This window comes from Balaenoptera borealis (assembly GCF_965194805.1).
Source record: "Balaenoptera borealis genome assembly, contig: HAP1_SCAFFOLD_362, whole genome shotgun sequence".
Taxonomy (NCBI): Eukaryota; Metazoa; Chordata; class Mammalia; order Artiodactyla; family Balaenopteridae; genus Balaenoptera; species Balaenoptera borealis.
Window position 1 is genome coordinate 85,600 of NW_028123831.1, and position 20,556 is coordinate 106,155.

The 20,556-nt window shown below is 46.4% G+C and overlaps 1 protein-coding gene across 1 annotated transcript in view; it reads right to left on the reverse strand.

Annotated features, from left to right (window-relative positions):
• Positions 1-20,556, reverse strand: part of LOC309621375 (uncharacterized protein) — a gene marked incomplete at its 5' end in the record, with an annotated part of 93,407 nt that overhangs the window by 58,298 nt on the left and 14,553 nt on the right. The window contains one exon of the mRNA XM_082408886.1: positions 2,958-3,073. Within this exon, the coding sequence (XP_082265012.1) occupies positions 2,958-3,073 (116 nt within the window). The remainder of the gene's footprint in view (positions 1-2,957; positions 3,074-20,556) is intronic.

Sequence of the window (20,556 nt, forward strand, 5' to 3'; positions counted from 1 at the left end):
ACCACAGGAGGAGAATGCTGCAGAGAATTTAGAGTTCCAAGTAGAGATGGATGTTGGAAATTTTCTGTAAGAACAAGAGGGTCATGAAAAACTCAGGGAGGTTGAGAAATTCTCACTACGTTTGAGGAACGGCATCATCTGAAGGTTCTTGCTATCAGGACACCTCTACTATCACTACTTCCTGAGAAACCCAAAATCAGACAGTTGATGATGGCTGTAAGGACTGAGCAGTTTTCCACTCTTCTCTATTAACTGCCTGTGCTCCCATCTTGGGCACAGACGGGCAGAAGAGCCAAGTGGTGTGGTTCAGAGATTGTTCTCTAGGCTGGAAGCAACCTTCTTCCTGCCCTGTCTTTCCCTTCAGCCTGCACTCGTATTGACTTCTATGCTATTTCCTAGACTGGAAGCATTTTAGAACTAGGAGGCCCTTAGAGAACTTCGATGTTCTCAGTCTCATTTCGTGAGTAAGGAAACTGAGGCTCAGAGAGGTCGGGTTGACTTGTTCAAGTTCTCTCATTATGTTAGTATCATTACCAGGTTTCAGAACCTAAGTATCCTGACTTCCTTGCCAGGACTCCACTCTGAGCATGATACTGCCAGAAAGCAGGAGAAATAGAACTTATAATATAGGCATTTTTTTTGTCCATTAGAAAACAGTACGGCTATTACCATTGTCGTCTTCGGTGTCTCCCTTTGCTTGTGCAGTTCCCACGCTATTACCTAGAGGTGACGTACAGCTCAGTCCAACTGGTGAATTGAAAGAGTCATTTTTGCCCTCTTCAAGCCCGGTTTCTCATCCTACCTCAAAATGATTACCCGAAAGTGGATTTCTTAAGTGCTTTTGGAAAGGGAAAAGTTATCTGATTACTTCAGATTCTTCACCTATAAAGTGGTTATAACACCACCACCAATAATAATAGCAGTAATAATTAATAGATGAATAAGCTGATCTATTGCGTATGATTTATATGGAGGAAGATACAATAAGTTCTAGAAAGACAAAGAAAAATCATGACAAGCATATTACGTTAACGAAAAAGAAATCCATAGATATTAATGAAAACTGGGGTATGTGGCAAGTATCGAAGCCTAATGAATTTACTAACAAATGGCATTCTGTACCATCCATGCAATATTATGAAAGTGAATTTTGCCCACTCTATTTTAGTGAATACTATTAACCAGAAAACACGATGGAGGTGATAGAGGTGAATGAATTCCTAGCCAATGCATACAGACAGAGAAGGTATGTCAGTAAAAAATGCATAACAAGCAACAGAATGCAATAAATGTGCATGTATAGGTAGCCACAACACATATAGACAAGTATTTCAATGAAAACCGGTACGAAGCAGACAGCAAAATAATAAGTGTAAAAGAGTTTCATTATTGTGCTCCTTCATATTTTTACCCAGCAAGTAAGAGGTATTAAGCCTAGGAGAAATATATATTTCAATGAATATAGCTTATATAATAAGCAGAAAGGAAGCTTAAAATGTATCAGGAAGGTTTTTGGATTTATCCTAGAACTTAGATTAGAATCATCTTCAGCATCCAAGAAGATGGCATCCCAAAACCTCAAAAAACCATCATGCCTAGAATCCAATTAAAAAAGATTTTCAAATGTAAGAAAATCCACAGGACTCCACAATATGGTTTTCGATAAACGTGGATGTTTGTTTGTTTTGTTTCTTTGGCCGCGCCGCGTGGCCCTGGCCGTGAAAGCACCGAGTCCTAAGCACTGGACCGCCAGGGAATTCCCTAAGTGGGGGGGGGAATTAGAGATGTGGGGCTTGACTTTTTCTTCTTCTTCTTCGGTAGCTAAGCTCTACAAGCGAACGATGGCTGTTGATCAATGTGCTCTCTGTGTTAGGAAGGAAATAACTGTAAAAATGAAAAGCAGCCTTGCCTTAGAACCTACATATCACACCAAGGAAAATAGTCCTTCTGATTCAATTTAGAAGATATCACTTAAAATGTTGAATTGGTGAAATGTCTACCTAGTTTAAAAATTAGAAAGAATAAAACACTGAAAAGCAGCCCCCTAGATAACCACTGTGGTTGCTTGTTTATAGGAGGCATCATTTCTAAAACGTATTTCTAAAATGTTTATATTCAAAACTGTCAAGTGGCCAACTGTATTCAGAGAGGCAATAAAAGAAAGAAAACGGAGTATGACTTTTCTGATAAGCTGCCTTTCCCGGTGATCCCCTGTTCTGGCCTTACTTTCCTTCTTAAGTCTGTTAATGTAAGGGTTTGCTACCATCAACTTGGTTTTGCCCTGCTCTGAGCAGGTTTCCCTCTGTGCTGTTTCTGCTTTAATTGAAAATCTTTGGTTCCCATCAGCATTCCATTGCAAACTCCGTTTTTCTTGAGAGCTCCTCTATGCTTTCCCTCTTCATTCTTACATTTTCTCCCATCTCTTGGTGCCTGTTGGCCTGTGCTAATGAAAACCATCCTAAACTTCCTTACGCTCGACTCTGTGCCTCCCTGTAGAGCCCAGTACTCTCCATCCTCTCTCCCTATTCTCTCTTTTCAACTAGTCGAAATCCTAGTGGAGGGAGACCATTAGAGATGAAACATCTTGGTATATATTGCTAGTTTTCTATGTCCCCTGGCTTTTCTATGTTTCTGTTGAAACACTCTTGAGAAGTGTCTGATTTCGTTTTCTACATGGGTACCCTTTAAGGCTCAATACTGGAAAAGAAGGGGATCAGAGTGATCAACCCAACGTGGTATCCTAACGTAACAGTTAAGGAAAGCAACAGGCTTTGTGAGACAGCCAGTGATTTGTCCAAAGTCACACAGATAGTAAACGTCAAAGTCAAAAGTGAAATTAGGTCTCCAGACTTGTAGTTCAATACTTTCCCTCATTATTCCATGCTATTTTGAATCTCCTACTCAATTTAGGGGCAAAAGAAATCGAACGCAAAACTTTCCAAAGTTTCTTTTCTTACCTGACATGGTCAGAGAAGAGGAAGCATCCACTGCAGGTACAAGGGATGAGGAGACAACACTAGAGGATGTCTGAGTGGCTGCAGCTGAACGGCGCACGTGTCCAGTACAGAGGTCACTGGTTACTGGTCCAAACAGCTCCACGGAAACCCCAAGGCTCTACCAAGTGGTAGTAGGTTTGGGAGGAGAGTGATGTCACAAAGCAGGCAGTTGAAAGGTATGAGAGAGCCAATAGGGAGGTCCGATCCCCAACAGGAAGGCGGGCTTGGGTGAAGAGAGTGTAGGAGAGCTAAAACAACACCTGAGTTTCTGAGCTTTGGGGAGGAGGAAATCCTAGAAGACAGATTTACCTCCCCCAGGCTCTTCCATTAGGGAAATCATTGCCACATTTCTTACAGACGTTCATTAATACACTGAACTAAGAGTTACTTATATTCTACAGAGTATTCTATTTTATGTATCATATACTTAGAGCTATATAGATCTTCTTTAATTAATAATCCTTAGGAAGGAAAGAGCCATCTAGTTTGAACTATTACAGTTGTTCTGAAATCAGATGTGTCTAATGAGTGAACTGATAGCAGCTTTTAAGGAGCCAAAGTAGGGATTAAGAAGCTCTCTTTGTAACTTGGTTCAAGAGTAGGGTGAAGTTTCTTGAGTGTACCTTGTGGAGAATGTTGTGGTCCAAGGCTCTTCTCTTTCAGTTTCTTCTCCTTGACTCCTACCTTCCTTGGGCTGGGCTAGGCTGGGGGCCAGGTTGGACTTGCGACTTAACATTTCTCTTCCGCTTTCTCTTTTTTTTTTTTCTTCCATTATGGGCATTGCTTCGAGGACAAGCCTTGATCTTGCATTGGACGTTACTTCCTGTCACCTTCCAGCAGCAGGAGTCTTCTTTTCAGTGCTTGATGCTTCACGAAATAGACTCTGCCCGTTGGCAGCAAATACCAGAGAGCTAGGAGACAGAGCTGGTTGCAGACCTTTCCTCTTCCAGCCTTTGGTTGCAATTGTTTGGCCCATAATTTGCTAGCTCTAGTTCCTTGGGCCACACAGGTATCCTGCCATCTCCAGCTCTTGTTATATGTGAGAGACATTCTGAACACTGTCCCTTTTTCTTTGCACAGAAGTATATACAGTGTGGCAGTTACTGTAATCTCCTCCGCCTTGCAAACAGCCACTCTAGAATCTTGGACCTCTAGGACTCTCTGTCTTGCATGCTTGGGGGCAAGGCCAAGCAAAATGAAGAGGAGAATAATTAGAGAAAGAGGAGGACGTTGGTGGAGAATTGGGAGCAGGTAAGGTGAAAGGGCACAGGAGAAAAGAGATGCATGTAGACTTTTTGGTTTCTGTGGGAAACAGGTTGACACACTTGGGCCTCATTTGGTATTAACAGAACAGAGAGTTAAAGATCTAAGTAGCTAGATAGTGTGCAGCAACTGCCATGAAGTCTGTACACTGAAGAGAAGAGTCTCACATCTAGTTTTCATTTTGTTTTATGTCATAGTACCTTATTTATAGCATTCACTGGTGTGTTTGTAGAATACAGATGTTTTCAAATGCTCTGGTTTTGTCTACATGGTTATCTCCTTGTCCTGTTTGTAAGGAATCCAACATTGTAAGACATATTGCATGTTTTTCTCTTGACGATTGTTGACCTTGAAGCGTCATGAACTAACTTGAGCTGTTGGATTCTGTGGAGAAACGTTCAAAAGGGTCTGTGAAAAAGGCACTGTGGTGAGTCGCATTATGCACCCGAGCGTAAGGAGCAAGATATCTGCCACCAGCCCAGCTTGGCCTGGATTGCCTCTGTTTTAGTTCCCCTGGTTAGTGCTTTTCTCCCTAACCACTCTTGTGACTGTGATAATGTGAGTAAGGGCGGAGTTGCTAATGATCTATGTGTGAGGTAAGCTGGTTTGAGGGAGGAAATCTATGGACCTAGTCATTTTCCTTGGTGGTAAGCTTTCAGGGGTGCAGAGATGGATCTTCCTGGGGCCTTTTCTGGTCCCAGGAAGATATCGCATAGATGGGACCTCCCAAGACACACATTGAATCTTTAGGCCTGTTTTTCCTATTATGAGGTACGAACGAGTTTCTTCACTGATGGGGATGATGCTTATCTGAGAAGAAATTGTGAAAGGTGGTGTAGTGTAGAGGTGTGGCTTAAGCTTTTAAGTTTTCCTCCAGGTTTTTCCCCTAAGCTTCCTACTTCGGACGGCCTACTTACATGATACTAGTAGGTGATGTCCGGCTAACAGCTTCCTAAATATACCTGCAAGCCAGATCAGTGTCTCTTTTCTCTGTATTCCCATGGAAATCAAGAGTCCCGCCGAATTTTCCATCGAAACAGTTGATTTGTGTTGTCTCTAGGAATTCTAAAGGGCGTACCGTTGCTTCCTAACCGGTGTCATTTGGGAGATCCGCCTCTGTACGTTCAAATGATTAATTTTGAGACTTTGCTCATGTGTGCAGTAAACCCTTGAATTCCCTAAGACCTTCCTTTCCTCCATCTCCTACCCCATTAAGCCCGCTTCAGTTCATCTCCTGAATTTCTTTGGAATCTGTCAGCCAGCTCTTCCTCAACTTCCTAATACTGAACTTGCCTGTCTGTTGCGATTAGGTCCTAACTGGTGTCCATATATCTTGTTTCCTTCCAATCCACTCTTCACACAAGAAACCTTCAAAGCAAGTTGGAACGTTGCTCATAAACATCGCTCACAAGCATTGTTTTGAGAATAGAAAACACACTGTTGGCCTTTAAGACTCTGCGTGGTCTAGAATCCTCTCTGCTTCTCTAGCCCCATCTTGTGCCACTTTTGCCCTCACTTTCTATGCTTCAGATACACTGAATTAACCTTAGTTCTCACTCATCTGACAGAAGTCAGTTCAGATACTATTTTTCACTGTGATTCCTAGCATTAAGGAATTTGATTATCAGGTTTTGTATGAGGACTATTTCATCAGGGGTACAGAAGTTCTGGCCATCTCTGGTTTTGGATATCCCTTATTTGTTGAGACCTTTGCGTTGTTTGGTTGCCTTTTGTCTGTTTTCCAGATGGGAAAACAGGAACAAGGGAAGTATAGGTTATTACTAGGTGGGGTTGAACAAGTGGAGCAGCAAACTGCAAAGCAGAAAGAAGAGGGACGTACTATAGAGGGATATGACTTCCATTCTCAAGGCGCCTGCATCCTGTGCAGGGAGACAGCCTAACATAAAATGTGCCTAACAACAAATATATTGACTTCTTACTAAAAATCTCCAGTTCATAGAACCGAGGGGTTTGTACCTTCTCCTTTAAAAGTGATAGTCCTGGGACTTCCCCGGTGGTCCCGTGGTGAAGACTCTGCGCTTCCAATGCAGCAGGCGTGGGTTCAATCCCTGGTTGGGGAGCTAAGATCCCACATGCTGCGCAGCCAAAGAAATTTTTTTCGAACGTTATACTCCTGTATTGTTGGCTTTAGTGGTTTAGATTTTGTTGTACTGTTAAGAAGATTTCAGTTTATTTACCGGGAACAAACAACACATAATGTAAAAATAGTTTCCCAGAAACGATTTCCATCATTCTCTTCCTCCCTTTCTCCCGCAGACTGGTGTTTCACCTTGACAAGTTCTCTGTCATTCCATAGGAAAGCTGTCTGGCTTGGAGGTTGCAATCCCAGGGAATTTTTCATCAGCGGGGAAGTCTCCATCACTACAGAGGAATCAAGGGAGAAGTCAGTCCCTGGTAAGTGAGATGCTCCCCCTAAACACCAACACAGCAGTCGTGTACCTTTCAAGGGGTTCAGGGGCAAGATGGGCAAGGCATTTCTACTAACTCTTCTTAAGGATCACGGACAGTGCCCTATGCTACGAGGTAAGCGGTGACTGCTGTAGTTCTTACTGGTGATCCTTTCCTGTCACTGATTCTCGGCCTTCTTTGTATTTCATAGGACTGTTGTCAGTCCAATACAAAATGAGTCTTATTTTTAAAAACCTGAAATGTTTTACAGAGCCTAGCATTCTCATATAGGGTCCTTTCCATTCTCCCCACTTTCCCGAGAGGCCAAGAACACTTCACACCATGAACTAGGAGAGGGGGTAGAGCCCTTTCTGATGAAATACATCAACAAAGACAGAGCCTTAGCCTGCTTGCTCTCTGGACAGGATCTCGGACCACAAGGTCTTCAATCCTGGTATAAATGAAGGAAGTGAGGACAGTTCAACTGGCACTCTCATAACAAGAGTTCTGAAACACCTTCCGAAGAGACTATAGCAGTAGATGAGGGAAGGGAGTGCTACAGTGTGGCAGTACAGGGGGAACGATCGGCTACAGCAGTGAAAAGTGTGGTACCGATTGGTGTGCTCTCGGGGTTCTTGTACATGTAGCATAGATGACCTCTACGGTGGCCCTCCCACCTTCCCACCTGCATTAGGTGTTCTTTTTTTTTGTAATTTATGTTTATGTATTTATTTACTGTTTGAACTTATTTATTCTACGTATTTATGTTTTTGGCTGCACTGGGTCTCTCATTGCTGTGCACGGGCTTTCTCTAGTTGGCGGCTAGCGGGGGCTACTCTCGGTTGCGGTGTGCGGGCATCTCATCGCGGTGGCTTCTCTTGTTGCGGAGCATGGGCTGTAGGCACGTGGGCTTCGGTAGTTGAGGCTCACGGGCTCTAGAATGCAGGCTCCGTCGTCGTGGCACATGCGCTTAGTTGCTGCACGGCATGTGGGATCTTCGCAGACCAGGGCTCGAACCCGTGTCCCCTGCATTGGCAGGCGCCACCAGGGAAGCCCTAGGTGTTCTCATATAGAGTCTAAAAACAGAGAGCACTGAGAGAAGGTAGTGGTTATTAAAGGCTCAGGATCTAAATTCTACCTGTCTCTACACCCCTTCCCAGCTGTCGATTTGACCCCATTTTTGAATGCTGACCTCATTGTTCAACTTTTCTCTGCCGTCTGTATACTCACCTTGAAAACTTGTTTCTGTGATGCGTTGAGCAGACACAGGGTGGCAGACTGCAGAGGTGGAAGCTGGTGGTCGGATATTTGTGGGCTGAATCTCCTTCAGTCCCATTCCCATTTCTGGTTGCCCAGAGGCCCTACTTCCTGTGTGTGACGCCGAGCCGTAGGATTGCGGGCAGGAGCCAAGTTCTCCATACAGTAAAGACCCCAGTGTGCCTTGGTTACAGTAATATACCTGGCTTCCTTCCTGGCAGGGAAGTGACAGGCGGCTATGCCCCTGCTTTGTTCGTGGGCCTCCTGATCCAGCAGTTCCCTTGGCTCTGCCCCTGTCGTCAGCTGCCCCTAGGATAACTCTGAGCCCTAGCCACTTCTCTGGTAGATTTCCCTATTCCCCCACTACAGTCACACCTGAATAAGGCAACTCAGACCTTTCAGAGATGTGTCCTGAACCTCTTGTTTTCTGAAATACCTATCTGGTGGTTGTGAGACTTAAGGCCAGCGTCCCCGAGAGACTTTTTCTATTTCTCCTAGTAAACCTAGACTCATCTTCTGTCACCTTCAACTCTACTCCAATTGTGTTCTTTCAACCCAGACCTCTGACCCTGCTTTTTACTTCTGCCATTTCATCCTCGCTCCTGCTTCCTTTCCTAAATCCATACGTCTCTTTTGGCCTTCCTAGCCCTGGGCCAAGTTCCTTCCTCTTTGCTCAGTTTTTACCCCTTTCCTTCATTCTCCCATCCAACTTTCAGTCCTTCCTTTCTCACGCCCCAGTTAGCAGCATCTGAAAATTCGAAAGGTTTGTTACTCGTCTATTAATTGTATTCCATTTACTTACTCAGTTCTATACCTGTCTTACCTGTGTATGGAAGAACAGCTGGTAGCCAAGGTGGCACCAAGAATCCTAGCAGCTCTCACTTGACGTATCCGTAGTAGTCGGCAATTTCCATTTCGTTTTCCCTCTCGGTGAAAAATTGCAGCTTGCCCGAAGAGGTGTATCTGGCAGCATTCTCCCGTTGTTGTTGAGCCCGCCTCTTCATGGCCTCTCGCTCTGGCCTCTGCTCTTGTTCGATGGGCTTTGACATGACTGGCTCAGGCACGTTGGGTTCCCTCCATGGAACTCGTTGCTTGCTGAAGTCTTGGAGTAGAAATTGGGTTTGGAGCTTGGGTGGGGACTGGCGCTTATTCACAGCAGGGGGAACAGGCTCCCGCTGGAGAGGAGCGCCAGATGAAGTTTTGGAGGGTGCAGGCCTAGGAGCAGCAGACTGAGGGACACGAGGCTGGGTATGGTTGGTCCAAGCCGGTTGGGTTGGGTTGGTCACAGTTGGCTGAGCTGGTTTGGCGGGGCCTGGCAAAGAGGCAGGAGCTGGCTGGGATGAATTGGCTGCAGCAGGTTGAGCTGAGTCAGTAGAACCAGGCTGGGCACGGTAAGCCCCAGCAGGCCGATGTGAGGCCAGAGACTGTGGCCTCCGAGGAGCGGGTCGAGCTTGAGGCTTGTCCCAGGCAGAAAAAGGCAGAGGTATCAACTTGACCTTCCCAGGAGGAGGCCGCTCATACTGGGCTGGAGACGGACACTCTGTTTCAGCACTGCTGTCTGGTTTCTGGGCTTGGACTTGCGTTTTCTCAGGACCCTTCCCCTCACGTGGGGTATGCCGCCATGGCTGGATAGCTGGGGGTGGCTGGGGGTCTTTGGGGTTGCTTGACTTTCCCAAGAGCCGACAGGAAGAGAGCCCAGTTTTCGTCTCATTCTTCTTCCCCAGCGCATGAAGAACCTTCACAGACTCCAGCATGCGCACGCCAAGGGAGGTTCGAGGCTTTTGAAAGCTCTGTTGGAGAAGCTCAGTTTGGTGTTCCTTTCGCTTCGTGTGGGGGATTGCTGGCTTCTCTTCTGCCTTGACTTTGTTCCCTGACTGCTTGTTCTCCTCAGCCTTGTTTCTCCCTCTGGTCCTTTTGGTCTTTTCCTGCCCGTGGCTCTTAGTTTTGCTGATCTTTCTGGATGCAGCTTTCTGAGGTTTGCCTTGAGAGTGCTTGGCCGTGTTCACAGGAGCCCTGTCACTGACTGCAGCGTGGCATGTAACCACTTCTCCCCCTAACAGGCACTCTGGATTCTTTGGCTGGATTTTGGCCTTGGGAGCGCCACTGATAGGCTCAGAGGCTTTCTGTTTGTTCTTCCTGGGTTGATCAGAGGGAACCTTTATGACACTTGGCTTTTCCTGCACCTGATTCACCTTAATGGCTCTGGTGTCTTTAGCTTTGATCACGTTGGGACCTTGGGATTGATCAAGATCTTTCAAAGGATTAAAGAGCTGGGGAAGGTGAATATCCTCCGCCAGTGTAGTAATGTCTGCAAGACCACTGCTAGGTTCAATCCCATTTTCAAGTGTCCCTAGGTCCTGACGACTCCGGCTGTTCTCTCCCAGATCAGCATTTTCAGAACCAGGCTGCTCCTCTTGGCTGAGGGGATCGGTGCAGGCCAGCGGCTGGTGAATATCAGGGATTCCTAAAGGGAGTAGTGGAGGATCTTGGTTCTCTGTTGGGATCTGGTAGGCATCCAGAGGCTTTGAAAGCTTGGTTTTGATATCATCCACGTGCTTACTCTCTATTTGTCCCTGGCTTGGAGCTGGAGGCAGGGCCAGGAGACGCCTGGCACTCTGGACTGGAGCTGTCACTGAAATGTCCCCAAGTTCAGATGGTGGGTTACTCTCAAGTATGTGGCTGTTTCTGCTACTGCAGGACTTGGGGAGTTCTTGACTTTGTGTCACACAAAACGTCTGGCTTGGAGGTTGCAATCCCAGGGAATTTTTCATCACCAGGGGGGAGGTCTCCATCCCTACAAAGGGATCAAGGGAGAAGTCAGTCCCTGGTAAGTGAGATGCTCCCCCTAAACACCAACACAGCAGTCGTGTACCTTTCAAGGGGTTCAGGGGCAAGATGGGCAAGGCATTTCTACTAACTCTTCTTAAGGATCATGGACAGTGCCCTATGCTACGAGGTAAGCGGTGACTGTTGTAATTCTTACTGGTGAGCCTTTCCTGTCGCTGATTCTCGGCTCGCTTTGTATTTCATAGGACTGTTATAAGTCCAATACAAAATGAGTCTTATTTTTAAAAACCTGAAATGTTTTACAAAGCCTAGCATTCTCATATAGGGTCCTTTCCATTCTCCCCACTTTCCCGAGAGGCCAAGAACACGTCACACCATGAACTAGGAGAGGGGGTAGAGCCCTTGCTGATGAAATACATCAACAAAGACAGAGTCTTAGCCTGCTTGCTCTCTGGACAGGATCTCGGACCACAAGGTCTTCAATCCTGGTATAAATGAAGGAAGTGAGGACAGTTCAACTGGCACTCTCATAACAAGAGTTCTGAAACACCTTCCGAAGAGACTATAGCAGTAGATGAGGGAAGGGAGTGCTACAGTGTGGCAGTACAGGGGGAACGATCGGCTACAGCAGTGAAAAGTGTGGTACCGATTGGTGTGCTCTCGGGGTTCTTGTACATGTAGCATAGATGACCTCTACAGTGGCCCTCCCACCTTCCCACCTGCATTAGGTGTTCTTTTTTTTGTAATTTATGTTTATGTATTTATTTACTGTTTGAACTTATTTATTCTACGTATTTATTTTTTTGGCTGCACTGGGTCTCTCATTGCTGTGCACGGGCTTTCTCTAGTTGGCGGCTAGCGGGGGCTACTCTTGGTTGCGGTGTGCGGGCTTCTCATCGCGGTGGCTTCTCTTTGTTGCGGAGCATGGGCTGTAGGCACGTGGGCTTCGGTAGTTGAGGCTCACGGGCTCTAGAATGCAGGCTCCGTCGTTGTGGCACATGCGCTTAGTTGCTGCACGGCATGTGGGATCTTCGCAGACCAGGGCTCGAACCCGTGTCCCCCGCATTGCATTGGCAGGCGGATTCTTAACCACGGCGCCACCAGGGAAGCCCTAGGTGTTCTCATAGAGAGTCTAAAAACAGAGGGCACTGAGCGAAGGTAGTGGTTATTAAAGGCTCAGGATCTAAATTCTACCTGCCTCTACACCCCTTCCCAGCTGTCGATTTGACCCCATTTTTGAGTGCCGACCTCATTCTTCAACTTTCTCTGGCGTTTGTTATACTCACCTTGAAAACTTGTTTCTGTGATGCGTTGAGCAGACACAGGGTGGCAGACTGCAGAGGTGGAAGCTGGTGGTCGGATATTTGTGGGCTGAATCTCCTTCAGTCCCATTCCCATTTCTGGTTGCCCAGAGGCCCGACTTCCTGTGTATGACGCCGAGCCGTAGGATTGCGGGCAGGAGCCAAGTTCTCCATACAGTAAAGACCCCAGTGTGCCTTGGTTACAGTAATATACCTGGCTTCCTTCCTGGCAGGGAAGTGACAGGCGGCTATGCCCCTGCTTTGTTCGTGGGCCTCCTGATCCAGCAGTTCCCTTGGCTCTGCCCCTGTCGTCAGCTGCCCCTAGGATAACTCTGAGCCCTAGCCACTTCTCTGGTAGATTTCCCTATTCCCCCACTACAGTCACACCTGAATAAGGCAACTCAGACCTTTCAGAGATGTGTCCTGAACCTCTTGTTTTCTGAAATACCTATCTGGTGGTTGTGAGACTTAAGGCCAGCGTCCCCGAGAGACTTTTTCTATTTCTCCTAGTAAACCTAGACTCATCTTCTGTCACCTTCAACTCTACTCCAATTGTGTTCTTTCAACCCAGACCTCTGACCCTGCTTTTTACTTCTGCCATTTCATCCTCGCTCCTGCTTCCTTTCCTAAATCCATACGTCTCTTTTGGCCTTCCTAGCCCTGGGCCAAGTTCCTTCCTCTTTGCTCAGTTTTTACCCCTTTCCTTCATTCTCCCATCCAACTTTCAGTCCTTCCTTTCTCACGCCCCAGTTAGCAGCATCTGAAAATTCGAAAGGTTTGTTACTCGTCTATTAATTGTATTCCATTTACTTACTCAGTTCTATACCTGTCTTACCTGTGTATGGAAGAACAGCTGGTAGCCAAGGTGGCACCAAGAATCCTAGCAGCTCTCACTTGACGTATCCGTAGTAGTCGGCAATTTCCATTTCGTTTTCCCTCTCGGTGAAAAATTGCAGCTTGCCCGAAGAGGTGTATCTGGCAGCATTCTCCCGTTGTTGTTGAGCCCGCCTCTTCATGGCCTCTCGCTCTGGCCTCTGCTCTTGTTCGATGGGCTTTGACATGACTGGCTCAGGCACGTTGGGTTCCCTCCATGGAACTCGTTGCTTGCTGAAGTCTTGGAGTAGAAATTGGGTTTGGAGCTTGGGTGGGGACTGGCGCTTATTCACAGCAGGGGGAACAGGCTCCCGCTGGAGAGGAGCGCCAGATGAAGTTTTGGAGGGTGCAGGCCTAGGAGCAGCAGACTGAGGGACACGAGGCTGGGTATGGTTGGTCCAAGCCGGTTGGGTTGGGTTGGTCACAGTTGGCTGAGCTGGTTTGGCGGGGCCTGGCAAAGAGGCAGGAGCTGGCTGGGATGAATTGGCTGCAGCAGGTTGAGCTGAGTCAGTAGAACCAGGCTGGGCACGGTAAGCCCCAGCAGGCCGATGTGAGGCCAGAGACTGTGGCCTCCGAGGAGCGGGTCGAGCTTGAGGCTTGTCCCAGGCAGAAAAAGGCAGAGGTATCAACTTGACCTTCCCAGGAGGAGGCCGCTCATACTGGGCTGGAGACGGACACTCTGTTTCAGCACTGCTGTCTGGTTTCTGGGCTTGGACTTGCGTTTTCTCAGGACCCTTCCCCTCACGTGGGGTATGCCGCCATGGCTGGATAGCTGGGGGTGGCTGGGGGTCTTTGGGGTTGCTTGACTTTCCCAAGAGCCGACAGGAAGAGAGCCCAGTTTTCGTCTCATTCTTCTTCCCCAGCGCATGAAGAACCTTCACAGACTCCAGCATGCGCACGCCAAGGGAGGTTCGAGGCTTTTGAAAGCTCTGTTGGAGAAGCTCAGTTTGGTGTTCCTTTCGCTTCGTGTGGGGGATTGCTGGCTTCTCTTCTGCCTTGACTTTGTTCCCTGACTGCTTGTTCTCCTCAGCCTTGTTTCTCCCTCTGGTCCTTTTGGTCTTTTCCTGCCCGTGGCTCTTAGTTTTGCTGATCTTTCTGGATGCAGCTTTCTGAGGTTTGCCTTGAGAGTGCTTGGCCGTGTTCACAGGAGCCCTGTCACTGACTGCAGCGTGGCATGTAACCACTTCTCCCCCTAACAGGCACTCTGGATTCTTTGGCTGGATTTTGGCCTTGGGAGCGCCACTGATAGGCTCAGAGGCTTTCTGTTTGTTCTTCCTGGGTTGATCAGAGGGAACCTTTATGACACTTGGCTTTTCCTGCACCTGATTCACCTTAATGGCTCTGGTGTCTTTAGCTTTGATCACGTTGGGACCTTGGGATTGATCAAGATCTTTCAAAGGATTAAAGAGCTGGGGAAGGTGAATATCCTCCGCCAGTGTAGTAATGTCTGCAAGACCACTGCTAGGTTCAATCCCATTTTCAAGTGTCCCTAGGTCCTGACGACTCCGGCTGTTCTCTCCCAGATCAGCATTTTCAGAACCAGGCTGCTCCTCTTGGCTGAGGGGATCGGTGCAGGCCAGCGGCTGGTGAATATCAGGGATTCCTAAAGGGAGTAGTGGAGGATCTTGGTTCTCTGTTGGGATCTGGTAGGCATCCAGAGGCTTTGAAAGCTTGGTTTTGATATCATCCACGTGCTTACTCTCTATTTGTCCCTGGCTTGGAGCTGGAGGCAGGGCCAGGAGACGCCTGGCACTCTGGACTGGAGCTGTCACTGAAATGTCCCCAAGTTCAGATGGTGGGTTACTCTCAAGTATGTGGCTGTTTCTGCTACTGCAGGACTTGGGGAGTTCTTGACTTTGTGTCACACAAAACGTCTGGCTTGGAGGTTGCAATCCCAGGGAATTTTTCATCACCAGGGGGGAGGTCTCCATCCCTACAAAGGGATCAAGGGAGAAGTCAGTCCCTGGTAAGTGAGATGCTCCCCCTAAACACCAACACAGCAGTCGTGTACCTTTCAAGGGGTTCAGGGGCAAGATGGGCAAGGCATTTCTACTAACTCTTCTTAAGGATCATGGACAGTGCCCTATGCTACGAGGTAAGCGGTGACTGTTGTAATTCTTACTGGTGAGCCTTTCCTGTCGCTGATTCTCGGCTCGCTTTGTATTTCATAGGACTGTTATAAGTCCAATACAAAATGAGTCTTATTTTTAAAAACCTGAAATGTTTTACAAAGCCTAGCATTCTCATATAGGGTCCTTTCCATTCTCCCCACTTTCCCGAGAGGCCAAGAACACGTCACACCATGAACTAGGAGAGGGGGTAGAGCCCTTGCTGATGAAATACATCAACAAAGACAGAGTCTTAGCCTGCTTGCTCTCTGGACAGGATCTCGGACCACAAGGTCTTCAATCCTGGTATAAATGAAGGAAGTGAGGACAGTTCAACTGGCACTCTCATAACAAGAGTTCTGAAACACCTTCCGAAGAGACTATAGCAGTAGATGAGGGAAGGGAGTGCTACAGTGTGGCAGTACAGGGGGAACGATCGGCTACAGCAGTGAAAAGTGTGGTACCGATTGGTGTGCTCTCGGGGTTCTTGTACATGTAGCATAGATGACCTCTACAGTGGCCCTCCCACCTTCCCACCTGCATTAGGTGTTCTTTTTTTTGTAATTTATGTTTATGTATTTATTTACTGTTTGAACTTATTTATTCTACGTATTTATTTTTTTGGCTGCACTGGGTCTCTCATTGCTGTGCACGGGCTTTCTCTAGTTGGCGGCTAGCGGGGGCTACTCTTGGTTGCGGTGTGCGGGCTTCTCATCGCGGTGGCTTCTCTTTGTTGCGGAGCATGGGCTGTAGGCACGTGGGCTTCGGTAGTTGAGGCTCACGGGCTCTAGAATGCAGGCTCCGTCGTTGTGGCACATGCGCTTAGTTGCTGCACGGCATGTGGGATCTTCGCAGACCAGGGCTCGAACCCGTGTCCCCCGCATTGCATTGGCAGGCGGATTCTTAACCACGGCGCCACCAGGGAAGCCCTAGGTGTTCTCATAGAGAGTCTAAAAACAGAGGGCACTGAGCGAAGGTAGTGGTTATTAAAGGCTCAGGATCTAAATTCTACCTGCCTCTACACCCCTTCCCAGCTGTCGATTTGACCCCATTTTTGAGTGCCGACCTCATTCTTCAACTTTCTCTGGCGTTTGTTATACTCACCTTGAAAACTTGTTTCTGTGATGCGTTGAGCAGACACAGGGTGGCAGACTGCAGAGGTGGAAGCTGGTGGTCGGATATTTGTGGGCTGAATCTCCTTCAGTCCCATTCCCATTTCTGGTTGCCCAGAGGCCCGACTTCCTGTGTATGACGCCGAGCCGTAGGATTGCGGGCAGGAGCCAAGTTCTCCATACAGTAAAGACCCCAGTGTGCCTTGGTTATAGTAATATACCTGGCTTCCTTCCTGGCAGGGAAGTGGCAGGCGGCTCTGCCCCTGATTTGGAATCTGAGATGGTGTTCCCTGAGCAAGGCTGGCAGAAAGCGATCGATGTAGAGGGACCATGTTCTTGGCGTCTGAAGTTTTATCATACTGGGCTGCCAGAAACATGGAGGAGGCAGCTGTGTGGCGGTCAGTGAGTGCCAGAGTAAAGTCTCCGAGTGAAGAAGAATTCTTTTCAGTGCTTGCTGTGATGTCCCACTCAAGAACACCTGGATAGGAAGCAGCTGAAGTGGAGATCTGGCTGTGGTCAGTAACTCCAGATAACATAGTCGTGCTAGAATGTTGGTAAAGGTAGGCACTACCCATGAGTGTCTGGAAAGGGGTACCAGTAGCCGATGCCGAACTGACGGCAGGGGCAGAGACTCTGGAGAAGTTGCAGACACTTCGTGTTAGGGAAGTTGCATTGCTCACCACAGGAGGAGAATGCTGCAGAGAATTTAGAGTTCCAAGTAGAGATGGATGTTGGAAATTTTCTGTAAGAACAAGAGGGTCATGAAAAACTCAGGGAGGTTGAGAAATTCTCACTACGTTTGAGGAACGGCATCATCTGAAGGTTCTTGCTATCAGGACACCTCTACTATCACTACTTCCTGAGAAACCCAAAATCAGACAGTTAATGATGGCTGTAAGGACTGAGCAGTTTTCCACTCTTCTCTATTAACTGCCTGTGCTCCCATCTTGGGCACAGACGGGCAGAAGAGCCAAGTGGTGTGGTTCAGAGATTGTTCTCTAGGCTGGAAGCAACCTTCTCCCTGCCCTGTCTTTCCCTTCAGCCTGCACTCGTATTGACTTCTATGCTATTTCCTAGACTGGAAGCATTTTAGAACTAGGAGGCCCTTAGAGAACTTCGATGTTCTCAGTCTCATTTCGTGAGTAAGGAAACTGAGGCTCAGAGAGGTCGGGTTGACTTGTTCAAGTTCTCTCATTATGTTAGTATCATTACCAGGTTTCAGAACCTAAGTATCCTGACTTCCTTGCCAGGACTCCACTCTGAGCATGATACTGCCAGAAAGCAGGAGAAATAGAACTTATAATATAGGCATTTTTTTTGTCCATTAGAAAACAGTACGGCTATTACCATGGTCGTCTTCAGTGTCTCCCTTTGCTTGTGCAGTTCCCACGCTATTACCTAGAGGTGACGTACAGCTCAGTCCAACTGGTGAATTGAAAGAGTCATTTTTGCCCTCTTCAAGCCTGGTTTCTCATCCTACCTCAAAATGATTACCCGAAAGTGGATTTCTTAAGTGCTTTTGGAAAGGGAAGAGTTATCTGATTACTTCAGATTCCTCACCTGTAAAGTGGTTATAACACCACCACCAATAATAATAGCAGTAATATTTAATAGATGAATAAGCTGATCTATTGCATATGATTTATATGGAGGAAGATACAATAAGTTCTAGAAAGACAAAGAAAAATCATGACAAGCATATTACGTTAACGAAAAAGAAATCCATAGATATTAATGAAAACTGGGGTATGTGGCAAGTATCGAAGCCTAATGAATTTACTAACAAATGGCATTCTGTACTATCCATGCAATATTATGAAAGTGAATTTTGCCCACTCTATTTTAGTGAATACTATTAACCAGAAGACACGATGGAGGTGATAGAGGTGAATGAATTCCTAGCCAATGCATACAGACAGAGAAGGTATGTCAGTAAAAAATGCATAACAAGCAACAGAATGCAATAAATGTGCATGTATAGGTAGCCACAACACATATAGACAAGTATTTCAATGAAAACCGGTACGAAGCAGACAGCAAAATAATAAGTGTAAAAGAGTTTCATTATTGTGCTCCTTCATATTTTTACCCAGCAAGTAAGAGGTATTAAGCCTAGGAGAAATATATATTTCAATGAATATAGCTTATATAATAAGCAGAAAGGAAGCTTAAAATGTATCAGGAAGGTTTTTGGATTTATCCTAGAACTTAGATTAGAATCATCTTCAGCATCCAAGAAGATGGCATCCCAAAACCTCAAAAAACCATCATGCCTAGAATCCAATTAAAAAAGATTTTCAAATGTAAGAAAATCCACAGGACTCCACAATATGGTTTTCGATAAACGTGGATGTTTGTTTGTTTTGTTTCTTTGGCCGCGCCGCGTGGCCCTGGCCGTGAAAGCACCGAGTCCTAAGCACTGGACCGCCAGGGAATTCCCTAAGTGGGGGGAATTAGAGATGTGGGGCTTGACTTTTTCTTCTTCTTCTTCTTCTTCTTCGGTAGCTAAGATCTACAAGCGAACGATGGCTGTTGATCAATGTGCTCTCTGTGTTAGGAAGGAAATAACTGTAAAAATGAAAAGCAGCCTTGCCTTAGAACCTACATATCACACCAAGGAAAATAGTCCTTCTGATTCAATTTAGAAGATATCACTTAAAATGTTGAATTGGTGAAATGTCTACCTAGTTTAAAAATTAGAAAGAATAAAACACTGAAAAGCAGCCCCCTAGATAACCACTGTGGTTGCTTGTTTATAGGAGGCATCATTTCTAAAACGTATTTCTAAAATGTTTATATTCAAAACTGTCAAGTGGCCAACTGTATTCAGAGAGGCAATAAAAGAAAGAAAACGGAGTATGACTTTTCTGATAAGCTGCCTTTCCTGGTGATCCCCTGTTCTGGCCTTACTTTCCTTCTTAGTCTGTTAATGTAAGGGTTTGCTACCATCAACTTGGTTTTGCCCTGCTCTGAGCAGGTTTCCCTCTGTGCTGTTTCTGCTTTAATTGAAAATCTTTGGTTCCCATCAGCATTCCATTGCAAACTCCGTTTTTCTTGAGAGCTCCTCTATGCTTTCCCTCTTCATTCTTACATTTTCTCCCATCTCTTGGTGCCTGTTGGCCTGTGCTAATGAAAACCATCCTAAACTTCCTTACGCTCGACTCTGTGCCTCCCTGTAGAGCCCAGTACTCTCCATCCTCTCTCCCTATTCTCTCTTTTCAACTAGTCGAAATCCTAGTGGAGGGAGACCATTAGAGATGAAACATCTTGGTATATATTGCTAGTTTTCTATGTCCCCTGGCTTTTCTATGTTTCTGTTGAAACACTCTTGAGAAGTGTCTGATTTCGTTTTCTACATGGGTACCCTTTAAGGCTCAATACTGGAAAAGAAGGGGATCAGAGTGATCAACCCAACGTGGTATCCTAACGTAACAGTTAAGGAAAGCAACAGGCTTTGTGAGACAGCCAGTGATTTGTCCAAAGTCACACAGATAGTAAACGTCAAAGTCAAAACTGAAATTAGGTCTCCAGACTTGTAGTTCAATACTTTCCCTCATTATTCCATGCTATTTTGAATCTCCTACTTACTCAATTTAGGGGCAAAAGAAATCGAACGCAAAACTTTCCAAAGTTTCTTTTCTTACCTGACATGGTCAGAGAAGAGGAAGCATCCACTGCAGGTACCAGGGATGAGGAGACAACACTAGAGGATGTCCGAGTGGCTGCAGCTGAACGGCGCACGTGTCCAGTACAGAGGTCACTGGTTACTGGTCCAAACAGCTCCACGGAAACCCCAAGACTCTACCAAGTGGTAGTAGGTTTGGTAGGAGAGTGATGTCACAAAGCAGGCAGTTGAAAGGTATGAGAGAGCCAATAGGGAGGTCCGATCCCCAACAGGAAGGCGGGCTTGGGTGAAGAGAGTGTAGGAGAGCTAAAACAACACCTGAGTTTCTGAGCTCTGGGGAGGAAATCCTAGAAGACAGATTTACCTCCCCCAGGCTCTTCCATTAGGGAAATCATTGCCACATTTCTTACAGACGTTCATTAATACACTGAACTAAGAGTTACTTATATTCTACAGAGTATTCTATTTTATGTATCATATACTTAGAGCTATATAGATCTTCTTTAATTAATAATCCTTAGGAAGGAAAGAGCCATCTAGTTTGAACTATTACAGTTGTTCTGAAATCAGATGTGTCTAATGAGTGAACTGATAGCAGCTTTTAAGGAGCCAAAGTAGGGATTAAGAAGCTCTTTTTGTAACTTGGTTCAAGAGTAGGGTGAAGTTTGTTGAGTGTACCTTGTGGAGAATGTTGTGGTCCAAGGCTCTTCTCTTTTAGTTTCTTCTCCTTGACTCCTACCTTCCTTGGGCTGGGCTAGGCTGGGGGCCAGGTTGGACTTGCGACTTAACGTTTCTCTTCCGCTTTCTCTTTTTTTTTTTTCTTCC